The sequence below is a fragment of the Nannobrachium achirus genome (genome assembly GCF_963921795.1).
Source record: "Nannobrachium achirus genome assembly, chromosome: 24".
Classification (NCBI taxonomy): Eukaryota; Metazoa; Chordata; class Actinopteri; order Myctophiformes; family Myctophidae; genus Nannobrachium; species Nannobrachium achirus.
In genome coordinates, this window is record NC_137831.1 from 18090001 (window position 1) to 18109954 (window position 19954).

The 19954-nt window shown below is 41.9% G+C and overlaps 3 protein-coding genes across 5 annotated transcripts in view; all 3 read right to left on the reverse strand.

The window, feature by feature from the left end:
- LOC308280068 (inositol polyphosphate-4-phosphatase type I A-like) overlaps positions 1-7267 on the reverse strand; it is a 101898-nt gene extending 94631 nt beyond the window's left edge. For all 3 annotated transcript variants that reach the window (XM_080720329.1, XM_080720328.1, XM_080720327.1), the window contains exon 1: positions 7133-7267. The gene's annotated coding sequence lies outside the window, so the exon portion shown is untranslated. The remainder of the gene's footprint in view (positions 1-7132) is intronic.
- Positions 7268-8852: 1585 nt separating this feature from the next.
- On the reverse strand, positions 8853-9068 carry LOC308280120 (26S proteasome complex subunit SEM1-like; the record flags this gene model as incomplete). The annotated part of the gene is made up of 1 exon (XM_080720383.1): positions 8853-9068. The coding sequence occupies one exon, from the start codon at positions 9066-9068 to the stop codon at positions 8853-8855; it is 216 nt and encodes a 71-aa protein (XP_080576509.1).
- A 5720-nt stretch (positions 9069-14788) lies between these two features.
- tubgcp3 (tubulin gamma complex component 3) overlaps positions 14789-19954 on the reverse strand; it is a 37563-nt gene continuing 32397 nt past the window's right edge. Inside the window, exons 17-23 of the mRNA XM_080754858.1 lie at positions 19591-19726; positions 18688-18776; positions 18398-18529; positions 17650-17790; positions 16687-16803; positions 15968-16062; positions 14789-15496 (exon numbers count right to left, since the gene is read on the reverse strand). Coding sequence (XP_080610984.1) covers positions 15430-15496; positions 15968-16062; positions 16687-16803; positions 17650-17790; positions 18398-18529; positions 18688-18776; positions 19591-19726 — 777 coding nt within the window. The 3' untranslated portion in view covers positions 14789-15429. The remainder of the gene's footprint in view (positions 15497-15967; positions 16063-16686; positions 16804-17649; positions 17791-18397; positions 18530-18687; positions 18777-19590; positions 19727-19954) is intronic.

Genomic DNA, 19954 nt, shown 5'->3' on the forward strand with positions numbered 1-19954 from the left:
AGAGGGGAGACCAGTGTCTATTCATTCCCTATGCAAGTCGCTGTCCTTAAGCCAAGAGGCAAGCTTGATTCAAACCGTGACTTCATTAGGGGACAATAGACACTGCTTTCCACCGCGCAGGGCATGCGGGACAAATGCTTTAACAGTGAGTGCAGTCTATGGCAGTTCTATGCCTAGGGCAGTTCTATTCTAAGTTACTGGCGTAACAGTCTTTTGTTTTTGACTGCTTTTGTTGTAATCTCTGAGCTGTCAGATTTTATAGTTCTATTGATGCATAATGACTAATTTGCACTACTGTATTTGCACTGACAGATGTACTGCCTTAGACAGTACCTCAAGTATTTGTCCAGGCAGCACTACATTTCATTAATACAGTACCTGGGTGTTATTCTGTTATAGTGTTCCTGTTAAAACATGATCCTGTATTTCACTGTAGGGAGGAGAGGGGAGACCAGTGTGTATTCATTCCCGATGCAAGTCGCTGTCCTTAAGCCAAGAGACAAGCTTGATACAAACCGTGACTTCATTAGGGGACAATAGACACTGCTTTCCTCCACGCAGGGCAAGCGGGACAAATGCTTTAACAGTGAGTGCAGTCTATGGCAGTTCTATGCCTAGGGCAGTTCTATTCTAAGTTACTGGTGTAACAGCCTTTGTTTTTGACTGCTTTTGTTGTAATCTCTGAGCTGTCAGATTTTATAGTTCTATTGATGCATAATGACTAATTTGCACTACTGTATTTGCACTGCCAGATGTACTGCCTTAGACAGTACCTTGAGTATTTGTCCAGGCAGCACTACATTTCATTAATACAGTACCTGGGTGTTCCTGTTAAAACATGATCCTGTATTTCTCTGTAGGGAGGAGAGGGGAGACCAGTGTATATTCATTCCCTATGCAAGTCACTGTCCTTAATTCAAAAGGCAAGCTTGCTTCAAACCGTGACTTCATTTGGGGACAATAGACACTGCTTTTGTCCACGCAGGGGAAGCACAGGACGCATGCTTTAACTTAACAGTGAGTGCAGCATAAATCACTTTTGTGATGGACTTTTGTTTTGGAGTGCCCTTATTGCAATGTTTGAAATGTGAGATTTCAATTCAATTGTTACAGTTCAATTGTTACATAACTGTATTTGCAGTACTGTATGCACCGTTACATTTAGGCTACTGTCTTGGACAGTACCTTCTGTTCAGACTGGAAATAAATTTAAGTAATACCTGAAGAGTGTGTGAAGTAGTATATCTGTGCTATAATTTTGTTATTATATATACGTATATACATTCAGGGTATAACAAATGGCAGACATCTTTTGCAGTTGCTTTAGGACAAAAAGCTGCTTTTTTTCTGCAGTGATTTGTAAGTATTTGATGTAAAATGCATTTAAAGGTAGCAGAACTGTTTATATATACAATGCTAGCAGTCCATAGGGTGGTTGTAATCCATTCTCTAGCCTTCTATCGCAACAGTACACAAGTCTTTTGTGCTGTCTTCCCACATTTTTTGTATTTCTTCCTGTAGGCATGTTCCTAGTGTAGCTGAGTGTCTCAACCTCAACCTGATGGCAGAAATATCTACCTTGAATCATTACTAAGTATAACTCATTAACTTGTCTGTGGGTACTGTACCATAATGAATCATGAATGAATGATTGTTTGATACAAGCAAACTGACAACGTCCCTCTCTGTCTGGTCTGTGCTTTACTGAGCAAGTTTTCTACAGGTAGTTCATTCTGAAATGGACAAACCTTTTTGTCCAGTCCAGTCCAGTGTTGCTCGACGAGTCAGTAAGTTGTCATTTTAATACAGCGGCACATGACTAAGTTAGTGATTTGATCTGACCTCCATCATGCTTTGTGGCGGTCCCGAGACAAACACAGTCTATCTCTGCAGTCTGTCAGGGTGAATAACTGATCACTCTGGTACTTGTTTATGGGGGTTGAACCAATAGTGACCATGATCAATTATTAGACTCAAGCTTCCTCATACTCAGACAGAGCTGGGCAAGACAGCTTTCTCTGTCAGTGGCCCAACTTCGTGATATGATCTCCAAACTCTAAAACGCAGCTCCCTGACCTCCCTGGTGTCCTCAGGAAGACATTGATCTGAAAGTGTGTTATGGTGTCCCCAGGAAGACATATCTGAAAGTGTGTTAAGGTGTCCCCAGGAAGACATATCTGAAAGTGTGTTATGGTGTCCCCAGGAAGACATATCTGAAAGTGTGTTATGGTTATGGTGTCCCCAGGAAGACATATCTGAAAGTGTGTTATGGTGTCCCCAGGAAGACATATCTGAAAGTGTGTTATGGTGTCCCCACCAAGATGGTTGTATCTGACGACCCCACGTGGGACGACCCAGTCAGATCTGGGAGAAAAAGTATTGAATTTTGCTAATTTAAAGTCAGAATCTTGTTCCTGATTTTTTTCTGGTCATGCCTGATTTTTTTCAGAGCTGTAGCATGTCTAGAAAGGGGTGTCCCCAGGAGGGACGCTGTTGTCGGATTGTCCCACGATGTAGCAAAAACAAGTATGTGTGTGTGTGTGTGTGTGTGTGTGTGTGTGTGTGTGTGTGTGTGTGTGTGTGTGTGTGTGGACCCCCCAGAGAGGGAGACACATGGCATCAGGGATGGTAACGTGAGTTTTGTCTCCGTAAAAAGAGGCGTGCGTGTTCTGCTGTCATCACAAGACCATGTGATCCGTGTCCATGACGCGCTGCAAGAAAAAAATAAATCCATATCTGCAAGTCACTGGATATCATATTCAAGCCTTCAAATCTTCAACAGGGGGTCCGGGACCCCTAAGGGGTCCTCAGAGCTACTACAGGGGGTCCTCCAAATCTTTGTGTGATAAACTTTTTTCCACCTTTTTTTTATATTAACCACTTGAACTCTAATGTCCATATTCTGAGAACTGTAGCCAAAAACAGCAGATCTACAAGCTCACAACGCCTTGCGCTTGGGCAAAGAGATTTGGTCGAGAGTGAAAAAAAAAGATGTATCAAGTACATTATATATTTCCAGGTCTGTTTTACAAATTATAGAGGGTTTAAGTGGTACCGGATATGCAGCTCGGCAAATAAGAGATTAATTGAATCCCAGTGCATGATGGAGGACAATTTTACGATAAATTTGAATCTCCACGATATGATTTCTTTTTTTGTAAGATTTGTTTTTGGCCGTTTATTGATAGGACAGTTAGACTGACAGGAAATGGGGAGAGAGATGTGTAGTGACACATAGCAGGGTTTTTTTCTATCACGATAAACGATAATAACGGTTATCGCCCCATCACTCACACACACACGCGCACACACACCCACACCGTTAGGAGCATCAGCAGCTGTGTAAATCAATGTACTTCCAGGGCCAGGCGACCTTGACTCTCACAGCGAAACAAGAAACCACCTCTGGCTGGCACAATGGCTGCACTGAACCAACCAACCACACACACACACACACACACACACACACACACACACACACACACACACACACACACACACACACACACACACACACACACACACACACACACACACACACACACACACACACACACACACACACACACACACACACAGTAATAATAATAAAAATAATAATAAGATAGGAGCTTTAGCCAAAAATAGCAGATCTACAAGCTCTCAACGCCTCGCAGCTTGTAGATCGGCTACTTTCGGTAAATAGGTTTGGTGTAGAGGTAAAAAAGTGCAGACTAAGTACAGAGTGAAAGGTCAAGTTTACAAAATATCTACGATTTAAGTGGTTAAATGTCTGAAAATACACATTAACATGAATCCTACATAGACTGATGACAGTAGTGCTGTCAAACAAGTCTATGCATCTACCTATAAATCGATGAAAATCTGCAACACAGTTTTATACAATATGTAGAGGGGGTCCCTGCTTTATCTCTCTCTCTCAGCTAAGGGGTCCTTGACCTGAAAACGTTGAAGACCCCTGCTCTAAAACCTGCAACAGGCCAGGCCAGACCAATGCAACCCCTTGCAACTTCTTGCAACTGCAACTCCTTCCAACTACTTGCCAAGTTCAACCATTATCCCCAAATCCTAATCACCCAATTTTTGAGACAGCGTGAAAGGAGCCCCCATCCCCCACACTCTATAGTGCTGTGTTTCATAAACAGCACAATATGTAGAATTATTATGTTTTGGTAGCCAATAGCCATACAACAAGGCAGAAGTTGCAGATTCTGCCTTGCCAGCCCAGACTAATTTTGTATTTTAAAGGCTGAGATCATTATGATTTCCTGGAAGATTGAGCGGGTGTTCCATCGCTAGTTTGACCACTTCAAGTACTCTTTAATATTAAAAGAACAACCGAAAACTGTACATAGCCTATTTTCAGTGCATGACATGCTTTGTGTGTGCATGCACGCGTGACAGGATCACTGTCTTGTAGCCACAAGTAGGGAACAGCAACTGAAAACGAGAAAGACCATTCTAACCACACAGCTTACAGTCAAGACAGTTTCTCACAATACTACAGTATACTATTCACTGATGTTGTTGGCCCACATGACAACCTATGGCCCTGCGAAAGACCAGACCAATGCAACCCCTTGCAACTTCTTGCAACTGCAACTCCTTGCAAATTGCAAAAATTATCCCCAACTGGCAGTTGCGAGGAGTTGCATTGGTGTCTGGACTGACTGGAGAGTTGCAATTCGTTCAGGGGTGTTCACTGGGAACTCATTTCGGTGTATATATATGACACCCCTGAATGTGTTGCATTGTGTGGACTGGCCTTAACACTAGCATTGGTTTTCAAACGTTCTTTTTAATGTCAAGGACCACCATAACTCTGAAAGCACACAAATGGAACCAAATGGACCCGTAAGGACGCTAAGGTTAACTTACAGACATGTAAGGGCCCATTTGGTTCAATTTGTATGATCTTAAGAGTTTCAGACCTGTTAGGTTCCATTTGGATCCATCTGTACACTCTCAGGCCTAATAATGAAACAGTTCAGAGTATTTCCACTGAAAATGAATTGGTCTGGAACCCTAAAAGTTGATTTGGAACTGGAACCAAAAGATTGCTGCCAGTTACGTGAAAGCACAAAGGTTCCAAGAATCTAAAACTCAGCACAAAAAGAAAGGAAACTTGACTTCGGTCCATTATATCTCCCCTTTAAGTATGCCAAATGGTATTGTGTTTGATATCATTGTTATTGTTGATCTGTCACCTTTACAACAAGGTACAGATTGTAAGGATCTGGCATTCGTGGAATGAGCAACACCGCCAAATGTGTTGGTAGCGCCCCTCCAAAAATGGCGTGGCAGGCCTGCAATACTGTTCTTTTGGTGTTGCCTGGTGCATTGAATGATTGCAATCTCCCACAGTAATAAGGTAAAGAAAAAAACTACACATATTGGCCATTTTTACAATTTGTTAATTTTAAGCTCAGGGTCAGGGAAGCCCTGAGCTTAAACGAGAGTAAATGCCAGCAGAACAGTATTGCAAGCCATTTTGGCAAAGTTTTGGTCGGCGCTACCCACAAGTTTGGCTGTGTAGCTCATGCCTCAAATGCCCGATGCTTACAAGCTGTACCTCGTTGTAAAGGTGACGAATCAACGATAAAAATGATGTAAATTATATAATGAATAAAATTGGTATTATTAAAGGGGAGAATGGGAGATATAATGGACAGAAGTAAAGTTTCCTTTCTTTTTGTGCTGAGTTTTAGAACGGGACCAGTTCTAGAACCATAGTTCTTTTGATGGAAGAGGGGCCTCAGAGTTACAGATCTGTAAGGGTCCATTTGGGGCCCCCTCAAGATCCATGAGGGTCCCTGGAGGCTGGTCCCCACTTTGAGAATGTCTACCCAAACTATAGCTCAATGTTTGTTAACCACTTTCAACCTGGCATCCACTGGACGTGTCATTGTATTGTATGTAGATGATAATGTTCAGAAATGTTCAAACAAAACATAATTTTCATTTGAGGGCTTAAATACTGTTGATCAAGTCAATTAAGCATTTACTTTGGCCTACTGTTGTTCTGCAGTGGTGTGTGTGTGTGTGTGTGTGTGTGTGTGTGTGTGTGTGTGTGTGTGTGTGTGTGTGTGTGTGTGTCAGAAACAAACCCTTTCCTGCATGTGTCCCCCATGGCTCTAAAGGGGATTGTTTGATGTGTCCACTTACATCACAGTGGTGGCGGTGGCATTAGATCTGGTGCCATATTCGGATATAACAAACACACACACACACACACACACACACACACACACACACACACACACACACACACACACACACAGGCGCACGCGCACTACTGTATCCTAATTTGCATAACACACCACAAACAGTCAGTTTGTGTGGGTTTTGTGGCCAGCAGCACCAACATAACATCCTCTTAAAATATAAAATATACCTTTTATGAATTGAGTAGCTACAATGACCCCGATGCAAGCCACAGTGTTCTTGTGGTTTAAATCCTCATAGTAGACCTTGTATCTGAACTGTACTGTCCTGTATTCATATGCAAAAATAAAGTATTCAATCAATCAATCAACTTTGAGCTTCATTCCATTCTACATCAGCCTTAATGAGCCTATAGCTGTCATTCAATGTTATATGAGATACTTCAATGTTTTCCTGTGTAAATAAGCCAATAAGTGCTTTTCTAGGATCTCCTTTTTGTTGACCTTGTACCAGTGAACTGTACCTCCGTCATGAAACTGTACCTTTCCTATGCAAACTTCTAATAAAGTCTTCAATCAATCAATCAAAGCCTAGCCTATAGATATTAATAATATTTTGTGAGCATAATACAGCACAATCCGTTCCTAATTCGGTCTGGCTTTGATGAAACTGATCGTAGTATGTTCCCACCGTAAATCCCACGTCTAAGTAGCCTATGTTTTTGTAGCGTATGCAGGGGTCCATTTGGTTCCATTTGTACACGCTAAACGTCAGAATCGATAACATTTGTCTCGATCCAAGGCTAGAAACGAGCCGGTGCGGCAGCAGTGCAGCGTTATGTGTCTGTATGAAGTTCCTACCGTGTGTGTATAAACAATAAACAGAGATCAGCCACTATAGTAGTTTGATTCAACAACACTACACTAAACAGTAGGCTATAGTAAACAAACAGCAACATTGTACTTACCTACCGTCTCTCTATGTCGTCTGACAGATAATATCCATGTTTCACGAGTCCAACTGTTTGTGGTGCAGTCATGTCAATGATCTTCTGCGTGCTGCCTGTGTGTGTGTATAAGTGTGTAATAAAAGTGTCTCTGTGTGTGTGACTGTGTTCGTTCTTCTTTCCTTCCTCCTTCTCTGAGTCCGCAGTGACTTGCCCCGCCCACCATGTGACGTCATCACCCACCCGCCCCGCCCTCGAAAGACCAAGGAAGGACCCCTAGTTGAGAGATGAAGCAGGGACCCCCCACAACCTTCTCAAAGATTCAATATAGTTTCATCGTTTGACAGCACAATCATAGTGATGTGATCAAGATGGATTTGTTAGGGATATTTTTATATTCTATCATTCCTAATTGGCTCACATTGGCTCCCAAAGTTTGCAGGATTGTTCTGTTTTGAATGCATATTTCCACTAGGCTGTGGAAGAAATGATCCCGTTTTCACATTGCCCTGATCTTTGCAAAACAATAGTTTTTACTATATACTTCTACACATTTTGTCATAAAATAACAAAATGTTATGAAGCCAAAATGCTTTATCATATTTGACCTGGTGGAGACCTGTGCTCGTTTCACTATAGTTTGGGTCCCAGGCAATCTTCTAATCTCTCTTTTGGGGCTCGATCTGATAGATTTGGGAATCACTGTGCTAGAACATGGTCACTGTACTACATCGGTCCAGTGGTTTGCCAGATAAGCTCTGGACAGCCACACACTCACAGCTACAGTACCTCTTTCAGAGGTCACTCCTTAAGAAAAAAAAAGAGGCCTGTTGTGTAATTCTTTTTTGGCCTGCAGTAACTTACAGGACAAACGGAAAAGGCAGCAGAAACAGATACTGTAGCCTATATCTCTGCTGTCGGGCCGAAACCTCCTAACTCCAAAATGTTCATTTTCAGGAAAATGAGCTCAAGTGGAGTTAGGCGGTTTTGACCGAAGGGCTTTTTACTACTTTTCATTGATTTAATATTATTTTAACCAACACACAGACGTAAAGGGTGTTCAATAGCACATATTTATGAAAAAAAAGAGAGGGCCAATTGGGTGGAGTTAGCTGGTTTGGCAGAAAGTGTGGAGTTAGGAGGTTTTGTCCCAAGCACTTTTTACTACTTTCCATTGGTTCAATATCATTTTAACCAACACTCAGCTGTAAAGGGTGTTCAATAGCCCTGATTTATGCCAAAAATCAAAAAAACTCAAAAATGGAGTTAAGAAGTTTTGGCCAGACATTGACGATACAATAGGTCAAATGCAGCAACGATGAAAAACTACTTGACTGTGACAGGTTGCTTGACCCGGTGACATTCCTCTGAGGGCTGTGTCATCAAGTCCCAAGACGAGTGGAGGTATTTTATAACTTTTTAGCTGCCTGGAATGTTGCCTGGAATGTTCATCCCCTGCAGGAGTGCAGGTATGTTGACCAATAAATGTAGGAACAAAGGCAATAGATCCTGCACTGTTCTTTCTAGCTGTCAGACCCGGCCTCATAATCAGCAGCTACTCTGTTCCTCTTCCCAGGGAACTGCTGTATTCTGTGAACACTGAAAATAGCCTCTCATTCTCAGAAATGAATGAAAATGGCCCAAAACAAAATCACAAAATGATGTTGTTATGGATGATTAGCTGCAGACACAGCACAGCTAGAGAGGCCCTCTTCTACCTCTAGAATGGCTTGCCTTGCCCCTAGGAGCACCCTGTCTCCATCTTGTAACCATGCTTCTCCAGCTCTGCTCTGAGTTGACTCGAGAAGTCATCCTCTACGTTGTCATCGTCCCAGTTGTCCTCCCACACGTGGGCATCTTCATCTTCATCCAGCCCTGTCCAGTCCTCAACTGGGAATTCATCAAACTCATCGTCCTCCTCTAATCCCAGATCTACAGGCTGCTTCTTATCTGTCATCTTGACCTTTTCTTCTGCTTCGCTGGCACAAACAAACTTACCAAGAAAGCAATCAGGGATATAAAGGATATCTCTTTAATAAGCTCGACAAGGGAGAAATGATTGCAGGTTGGGGTTTCACAGACATTAAATAGGCTACCGATGACCTATGACGTATTATACAGTACACTGACCCCCGCCGCTTAGTTACCGTTTCTAAGTACGTCAAGCTTTCTGTCCTGTGGTTGTTCTACAAATATAAAGAGAGTAGTTATCTGGTTACTCTGGGAATACTAAGTAAATAACTGGTCAAACAGTGCTGCGATTTGAAGCGATTGCCAACAAAAGGTGTTGTTCCACAGGTGTGCCATGGAAGACATGAAATCGGACAAAGAAATGAATGGCGGAAAAGTTTGGATCTGATTTGAGGGAAAATAAGCTACCACAGTAAACATAAAACAGGATATCCCTCACTTGTTATTGGGAAGTGTCAATGAATAATACTGTTCCTGCAGGGTAATGTTTAGGTAGCAGCAGCATATAGACTAGAAAATTTATTTTATCACAAGTAACACAGTAATCTTTATCAGAGTACTCAGAGGCCAAGTTAGGAGCCTGTGTAACTCCATATGTAGCCAATCTTATGACATCATATGCCCATATTTGGACAAACAAAACAAAAAACAGACAGCATGCACAGCATTGCTGGTGGTATAGTAGTTCAGTGTGGGTGAGAGTGCTAACCCATTTAGACCTGAGGCCTAAAAATGCCTTCTAAATCCTGACCTAATATAGCAACAACACAAATAAATAAATATGTTCCCACTGAACACAAAAATTGGTTCCTGGGACCATCCATCAGCTTGTTGGAGCAGCTCTGCATGTGTACTGTTAGGATTAGACAGCTGATAAAAAGCGGTCAATGTCATAAGCACTATTCCTGAAAAAGAAAGAAAAAACTTCAAACACTCGATTCGGCCAAAAGAAGTGCTCTATTATTATCAGACCTGCTAAAGGTCAAGGTGGAAACAACTGGGCATGTGTGCTTCTTAAAGACAGATGCCTTGATTCTTCCCCCTAAAACATGATCATCAGGTATTATGAGATTCTTCTTTCGTGTGTCATCATCAGACGTCCAGATCAATAGCGCGTACAGCCACGCCCTCGTCTCAGGTCCCACATTGAAGAGGATGGCCTTCGAGGGTGGTTTATACAGAGGCCAGGAGTTGATTATGTGGTCAGCGGTCTGCTCCGGCTCCTCACACTCACATGCAGCTCCATCCGCCAAGCCCCACTTTGCATGGACGCTCTATAAGGGGAGGGGATGATTTTTAGTGTGTCACAGTGTATTTCGATTGGGCCTCAGAGGCTTTCAGCTTTTAGGAAGAAAAAATCACACCCAATGTGAAGTGAGCGGTGGTCGTGCTTGCATAACATCTTCAATTGGTAATTGGTGATGTAATACAGGCTACACACACACACACATTGCTATGGCAAAACGCTGGGGAAAAAGACTAGGATATAGGTCTAGGTCAGGATGTAATTGGTGATGTAATATGGCTACACACACACATATTGCTATGGCAAAACGCTGAGGAAAACACATTGCTATGGCAAAACGCTGAGGAAAAGTGGCTACAGACAGGTCTAGGATGTAATTGGTGATGTAATATGGCTACACACACACATATTGCTATGGCAAAACGCTGAGGAAAACATTGCTATGGCAAAACGCTGAGAAAAAGTGGCTACAGACACACACACAGCCACTCTATGGAGCGGTTTACCACCGCTCAAAAACAAAAATACACAGGGAAGGCATATTTGCATATTATAACCACACCCAGCCGGGGGTCTATTGGACTAATGTTAACTCCATGGACACACATACACAAAACAGAAAAAGTACAAAACTATGGCACCACCTCTTTGAGCCAATTGATGATGTCATCAGCCTTCCTACCAGCAGAGTACGCTTTGGGTGAGCCCTTTTCTCCTGCCTTAAAGAACTTGATGGTGGGATATCCACGTACTCCATATTCGTCGGCCAGCTCCATTTCCTTTGTGGCGTCTACCTTACCCAGGCGGATCTCTGAGCCCTCTTCCCTCAGCATTCTGGCCGCCTTGGCGTACTCCGGGGCCAGACGCTTGCAGTGACCACACCACGGGGCATAGAATTCCACCAGGATGTTGGGGTGAGCTTTCAGCGCTGCATCAAAGTTACTTCTCTTCAGCACCAGGACAACCTCTTCTTCAGTGATGCTCGCTGGCCGCCGCGACCTGTGTACAAACCAACAGCTGGTCACAACGAGTATAAAGATTACAAGAAACCTTTTCAACATGATTAACGGAAGATGTTTGATAAACACTCACTGAGATTTTGGAGGATTTATACATATAATGACAATGACATCATAGTGATGATGACGTCCTCAAGTCTAGCATTATGTGCTGGGCTACATGGAGGTGTAGAGCTATAAATAGTATAGCCAAAGAGCTAAAGGGTAGATCTATGTGCCTGCCTATACATGGTGTTACATACATACTTTACGAGCGAGCCCACACTGTTTCGTAGGAACAGTATTTCTAGTCAGTCAAGTTCTCCTCGACAGTACAAAGACAATGAGGATCAGCGTCCTTGGTGACATCACTTTAGCCAATGAGGGAGCAGCGAGCCCACACTGTTTTGTAGGAACAATATTTCTAGTTAGTTATATAATTTTAAATGTAATAATCATAATTTAGATTTTCTTTGTTTTTCTTTTCTTTTGTTTCCAATTTCTGCAAACAGCACTCGTCACCAGTCATTTATCTTTGTTATCTTAGTTATACTAAATATGGTTCAAACTCACATTTTGGGTTTGATTCCAAAAATAGTAACAGCTGTTATTACACAAGAAAGGTCTATAGACATAGACCTATCTTGTGTAATAACAGCTGTTACTATTTTCAAGGCATGCCTGGACTCTGGGAGCTACTAGTAACTGTGTCAGCATACAATATAGAACGTCGTAGACATTTCTAAAAAGAAGTATCAAAGTAAACGTGATATAGAAAAGTGTAAATTAAGCTCAATGTTAAGAGGAGCCTTGAATTCATATGGAGCAGGTCCATGTCGCCCCCTCGTGGCGGAAATAAAAATGCATCTGGGAACTCAGATTAGAGTGGGGGTCTTCAGGACAGGAGTACTAGAACTAATTCATTCATTTCGATTGGTACTGGAAAGACCTTAAATGCTACTGTAAAAAGGTAGGATAGTGTGTTTCTGATTACATACAGTTATACATACAGTACTTTGAATCAATGGATATTTTTTTCAAAGAATATCCTTTTACTGTATGTTGATGACATAGAAAAGAATTGTATTTTTAACAAGCAATAGCATGATGCATAACATTGCATAGTTGGGGCATTATGGGTAACATAGTATGTTTGTTTCATGGCGGAATTCTATAGGCCTACTGTTGTATATTTTCTAATACAGCAGTACCAAAACCTCAGATTGGTTCATCTAAAGCCCCTTTTCGACTGCAGCTTAAGCACCACACCACATAAAAATATCTACATTTTCCATTTCAAAGAGGTACCCCTATAGGTAAGAAACAAATTGACCCTTTTAACTGTGATTATAATACAATATAAATTTGTATTACAACTATCCTAAATTATAATGAACTATAATGGATTATAACTGTGATTATAATACACTATAATGTATTAATGTATTACTATGATAATTATAATACACTATAATAGATTATAATAGTGGTTATAACACAATAGAATCTATTATCATGTATTACAACTATATCCTGGTGGTCTAAATGAAAAGTCAGGGAGTGATCAGTCATTATGAAGTGTTTGGCCCTGCTTGGCCTAGCTCAGACCTACTCTAGATTGGATACTTTACCCAGGTCCTTGTAGTGGAAAACCTGGCACAAGTGGGCGGTGTGGTGTGGAGTGGAGTGGTGTTGGGCCTGTGGAAAAGGGGCTTAAAATGTACAGCGTATTAGTGGTACCAAATTGAAAACGCATGCAATTAACACCCCCTACACTCTACACACCATGTGCTTTCTCCACCACCTCCAGTATGTGAAACACACACACAATGCTTGAAAAAGTTAATTTATTAAAGAAGTAATAGTTTCCATATAGTCTTCATGACATGTGCTATGCAATGGACAGGCCAGAGTGACTGGAAGGTACCATGTCATAAGGACAGGCATGTACCGAGTGTAGGAGTGCTTTGTTTACATACCCCAGGAGCAGTTTGGGCAGCAGTTTCAAAGTGGCAACGTTGTTGTCTCTGTAATGCTCTGTTTCATATAGAAAACTTTGAAAAATGTAGTTTCAGAAAGTCATATGGTTAACACTACCAGTAAGTTGTGTATGGACCGTTTCAATTATGACACACTATAATTTAGCATAGTATATGGAGAGGGGGAATGGGGGTCAATGCAGGTGGAGCTGTTGTTACCTCCCCATGTCTGCTAAATGGCCCCAGAACTGCTAGGGAGGCTGGCTGCATTGAAGTGCAAAAATAAACAATATATTCACGTACAGAAAGAAGCAAAAGTAATACATTGAGCCTATTCACCATGTGGCCATATTGCCTCCAGCTGGGAGTTTGGGGTTTCCCACCCACTGACTGAAGAGCAAAATTGCAGCCTGTGAATATGGCACACACAGCTTCAAAGGCCAATTACAATTATACTCTCATTCTTCATTCTCTAAACCTGTTACAAAGCCGCTGGTTGCCTTTAACTATTTACAAAATGTCATTTATAATAGAAGTCTAAAGTCTCCTCCGATTGACACAATGACAACTCAGGGATGTTACACAATAAGGCTCAGAGGACTGACCTAAATGGACTATTTATTCCTGTACAGTAATGGCTTTCTCATTGTTCAATGAGTTCCATCTTTCCCATAAGCACATATTTACTTTGATGGGGGAAAACCTTAAATATTACAAAAACAATATTAACAAACTATCATTCAGCCACGTCATCGTTCAAGACACCACAACTGTTCATTGTAAACTCTCAGTTTACAATTGTCCTTTCCTGCAGTTTTACAAACACAACCCATGAAATGATGACTAAAGGCGGATACAATAATAAAACCACACAAAAGCAGGTGAAAATGAAAGCAATACAACTACAAAATATTCCTGCAAGGATGTAAACCATGTTTAAGGGTAAAATGAAAGTGAGCTGGAGATGCTGTGAAAAACAAAAAAAGACAAAACAAACAAAAAAAACATCATGATTAACTTAATAGATTTTGAATAGCTACATTAACGTGTGTAAAATTCTGTTCATTTCAAAGGGAGGGTGTGTGTGCTGGGAGCAGCAATTTGGCAACCTCACTCAGGAAAAGGCTTTATCCTCTTTATCGCAGGGGTCTTCAACGTTTTCAGGCCAAGGACCCCTTAGCTGAGAGGGAGATGAAGCAGGGACCCCCTCCCCTCTACATATCGTATAACTGTTGTGATGGAGATTCTCATCAATTTCATAGTTTCAGACTTTTTTTTTTACACTTAACCACTTAGAATCTTAAATCGTCGATACTTAGTAAACTTGACCTTTCACTCTGTACTTGGTCTGCTCTTTTTTAACTTTACACCAAACCTCTTTGCCAAAAATAGCCGCTATTTTTGGCTAAAGTTCTTCTCAGACTCAGAGTATAGGGATACGAGGGTTCAAGTTGTTCATTTAAAATAATTATCCTATCGCACAAGGATTTGGCGGCCCCCCTGTAGTAACTCTGCGGACCCCCAAGGGGTCCCGGAACCCCCTGTTGAAGACCCCTGCTTTATCTGATTAAAGTTTTAAGGCATGCCTGGACTCTGGGAGCTTAGCCCTCTCCAAGAAGGCAGTTCATATCAAAACATCGGTTTCTCTCTAACGAACGTCCACTGGGCCAGTTGATTCTCCACCAATGGGTGTTGGGGGCCCATAAGCAACACAGTTTTTTTTACAGGGTCGTGGAAAGGCAGCAACTTAAATAAAGGAAGATTTTATTATTTTAACATATTGGTCCAACATTGAATAAACATTTTTAGACTTCATATGAATCGACTTAAATATATTCTTAGCACAGATTTGGCTCTGGGTCGGTCTCCGTCCGCATCACAACTTGGGGTTTTGCTCACTGGAGAGAAGTGCTAACACGTGGTGTCTTAAAGAGCTACCGCCAGTCCATCAAAGTTCATATTTAAACACCTTCACGTGGCAGGCCTGTTCTCTGACACTCTGGCCTCCTGATGTGATGTCATAGTCCCCTGCTGTCCTCCATCAGAACAAGTCAGCAGCATTATGTCCAGCCTCATTCATAGTGGCAACAGGGTACATCAGTGCAGTCAGGCTAGGTGATTTTGTCAGATGTTTGAGGAGCGCCGCCCCCTTGTGGCGCCTATAGAAGCTCGCAGCCTCGGTTCTCTGGCCCTGGAATAAAATGGACAGAGAAGGTTTACTGCCTTTCTAAAAGTAAAAAAATTAGATTGAACAAATCTTATATTTTTTTGATGTTAAGTATTGTATACTGTATACACAGAAACAAAACCAAAAGATTCAGGAGAAACATATTCAAGGTGGTGCTTTGGAAGCCATGTATAATTTATTTCTTTTCATCATTCCTTCCGATCAAGGATTATTACACTGCTATTCAACCACCTTGACGCCAACACATTTTTGTCCAGTGTCCACCAGGGCTCTATACATGGCGGCCCCCTAATTTTCCCCCTCTACACCAAGCTAAATATTAGCCTATTCTCACAGAATGTTCACATACAGATTATGATATAGCCAAAACAGGGACGCTGCTAGGGTTCATGTGGTTAATATGAACAGAACAAAGACTGAGATGAGGTTGCGTTAACCTACTACAGATGCTGCTCGTTCTGTTTGAATTCTGACCTGTAGTGTTCATTGAAGTCCAGTCTGAAGCTCAGGAAACGCAGACTCTCATCTGTGCTGGTCATCAGCAACACCAAGAATTGCTGGACTATACCCTGAGAGAGAGAGAGAAGGAAATCGTTAAAGAAGAGTAGAAATGGGGGAGAGAAAGAGATAAGACTTTTTCATTTTCATCATATTAACTAATTCGCTGCATTTAAAAAAATGGCTGCCAAAGTGCCAGGATGCCACAAGTCTCCATAGACTTTCATGTACTGCAATTCATAGTGCACGGATCATGCACGCCAATGCATAGATCATGCACGCCGTTCACGGCTTTCAAATGTATTTCATATTTCAGTTTGTTTACATTTCTTCAAATGGCTGCCATGTTTGAAAGATGGGGTTGGTATGGGGGTCAAACATGCAATTTCGCGATCGCGATCATGCCTAGCAGATAGAAGGAAGTCAAAACATTTTTTTGCAATAACGGCCCAAAACTTGGGGGAAACTCGGGCGTGGCAGCGTCAAAGTAAGGGAATAACTCTGGAAACTCTGGAAAAATTGAAACTTGGAGATACAAGGTTTCTGCCCGACAGTGACGATAAGTTCCTATACTGTCCTGGTTCATTCATGTGGTAGAAGTGAATACTGTCCATTCATGCATTCATTCAAACATCCAGTGACCTGGTAGAAGTGAATACTGTCCATTCATGCATTCATTCAAACCATCCAATGACCTGGTAGAAGTGTGTGAGGATGCGGAGCTGGGAGCGAAGCTTTGGTATGGTGTCCTGGAAGTCCTGCCTCCTCTTGTTCTCCTCTGCCTCCTGTTCAGCCGTCACACCCCACTCCCCCTAGTGGACGGACGGGGACACACACAGGGCTGTCACCATTAGGACATTTTACATGACCATTAACTGTCACCCAAATAATTGCAATTAACGATTGAATTGTGTTTTTTGTCGTTGACAATTACATTTCTGTTTGGCTTGTAGGCTTTGAAGTTGCACATGGCAGATATGATACATAACCTAAATATACAAATAAAGGACACATATTTGACAATTTTATACTTAGTGGAAATAGACGATCTATAAGCTCACAACACGACACGTTGTGAGCTTGTAGATCTGCTATTTCCACTATTTTTTTTTAAATGTTTGAAAATATATGAACAATTATCAACATGTAAACAATTGATGATTGTCAAATAATTGCGATTAGACGATTATGTAATAATTGTGAGAGGCCTAAATAGCACACTACATCCTTCAAACAATGTGTACAGTCTCTCAATGGCAGACTATGTCCTCCACAATCTTCAAATTCTGCATAACGTCAGGTAATTTTTGCCAGTAAAAGTTGATACTCGACCAATCATGGCATGGTGTTAACGAAAATGAACTTGTATTTCTGCTAAGCAGCTTGCAAGCTGGCTTTGACTATTTTGGTATCCAGTGGGTGACATTTTATCCAGTGGGTGACATTTAGGCAAAACAGAAATGGGGGAGGTGGGACTTCCCCTTTCATTTCTGCTCATTTGCAGCGTTTCCACTGTTAGGTGGAAGCATTTGAAGATTGTGGGAGCCAACATGACGTCTTGAGAGACTGCAAAGCAGTCTGTAAAATGCAGGTCAGCTTTGTCGCTCTTCAGCCACACAGACCATGAAGAAAAGTCAAGGTAAATGACAGAGCAGTACCTCTTCCTCCCTCTGTTTCTTCCTGTCCTCAAACTGCAGTCGTAGACTGAGCTCTTCCAGGGCAGAGCGGTACAGAGTGTCCTGGGCTTTCTGGAACTCTATGATCTGGTCAAATATGGCCCTCAGCTGGTTCAACAAAGACTGGATGGAGGGTGAGAGAGATAGATGTAAGACAGACAAGAGAGAGAGGATGGGGGGAAAATACTTTATAGGAATTTAAAGACTCTGTAGATCTCAGCTTCTCCTAATGCCTAATTTATCAAAACATAGCTGATGTTCCAAGCTCACAACGCACTGTGATGTGACACTTTGGCTGCGGTATGGACAATATTTATTATTTCATTCCGAATAGAGATTCATACACAACTGGACTGCATGGACCCTGATAAAAGTATATTCAGATTCAAACGGCATATAGCACCCCTCCAAACCCAAATGAAAATTCATTCGGAATGGAATGGATATTCTGTTCCATTCTGAGGTGTTTACATGGGCATTTTTATTCTGAATGAGCAGTCATTCTGACAAGTGGAATATACATGCCCATGTAAACGCAGCCTTTGTGAGCTTGTACTGTAGATGGGTTATTTTCAGCGTTGGACACATTGGGCTTAAGTGTGTGCTGCATTGGTGTTATCCAGTGTAGTTTGGGAGGGTGTGTGTGTGTGTGTGTGTGTGTGTGTGTGTGTGTGTGTGTGTGTGTGTGTGTGTGTGTGTGTGTGTGTGTGTGTGTGTGTCTGCGTGTTACCCTGCTGTTGTTGTCCAACAGGCATCTGGAGATGATGGAGTCCAGGAAGATCTCGTGGGCAGCGATGATGTGATCCAAGTCTTGAGCCTGCTGGACTTTCTTCAACAGCTCATCCCAGGAGCACTCCAGAACCTACACGTGCACACCCACAAACACACGCACGCGTGCGCACAAATACACATGTATGAGAAGACATGTAATTTACTGTACTGTGATCAGTATGCACAGCATGTTAATGTACATTATAATATGCGGTGGTGTTACAGTGCAGTGTATTCATGGTGTAGTACCTCAAAGGTGATGTAGTACTGCATCTGGTGGATGAAGTGAACCATCTCTGATGCCAGTATGTGGCACTGGTGTAAAACTCCAGACAGCTCTGGAAACCCCACACACATACACACACACACACACACACACACACGTTAGAGATTATCATTTTACCATAACTGATGTACAGTATTTTCTGGACTATAAGGCGCACCTGACTATAAGGCGCACTGTCAATGAATGGTCTATTTTCAAACTGTTTTCATATATAAGGCGCACCTGACTATAAGGCGCACATAATAGACGCTACCGTTGCGTTATGCATCCAACAGATGGAGCTGTGCTAAAGGGAATGTCAATGTCAATGAATAATCCATATATAAGGCGCACTGGACTATAAGGCGCACTGTAATTTTTTGAGAAAATTAAAGGCTTTTAAGTGCGCCTTATAGTCCGGAAAATACGGTACCTACACGGTTCCCACACATTTTTACCAATTAATTTCCAAAACTTTTCCAGAATATTTAACCCGATTTCCAGGACTATATAACAATAATTCAGCTCAATAAAGAGTCGCTTACTCCTAGGACCCTTGATAAATTCCAAAACTTTTCCAGTACTGGAAAAATATTTTTCAAATTTCAAAATATTTCAAGTAATTTCATGACCGTGGGAACCCTGTACCTATAACACTACGTCTAACAGATACATTACATGCCTAAGCTTAATTTTATGAAACAGCAGTACAATAAAATTGGGGACGCCAAATAGATATGCATCCCCAAACAACTGGTGTAGCCAATGTACAAGTATGGGTATACTTTCATTGGAACACATCTGAGAATCAGTGAAAAGCCGCTGGCCTCTTCCAAGGATTTTTCACTTTGTCATTCTTCACAGTGTGTGTGTGTGTGTGTGTGCACCTGGCATGGTCTTGAGCAGCTTGGCGTTGCACATCTGCCCCTTCCAGATGTCAGTGAGGGTGTACTCCATCCTCTTAGCACGCCACAGGAAGTTAAACACACGCAGATAGTGGCCCATACATTCTCGTGTGAACACCTGGAACACACACACACAAGCACACATTTTGTCTCTTCAGTCATCAGAACAGTTTAAGGGTTCAATTAGTGTTTAAGGGCGGATTCACACTGCGGTCTCGAGACCGGTCTCGAGGCTACTTGGCAGATGTTTAAACCGGTTTTGACAGTGTGAAGCGTGCGGTCTTCCTCAGAAACGGATAGCCTCGAAACCACCTCAAGAGGTAGTCTCGAGACTGCATTGTGCGAC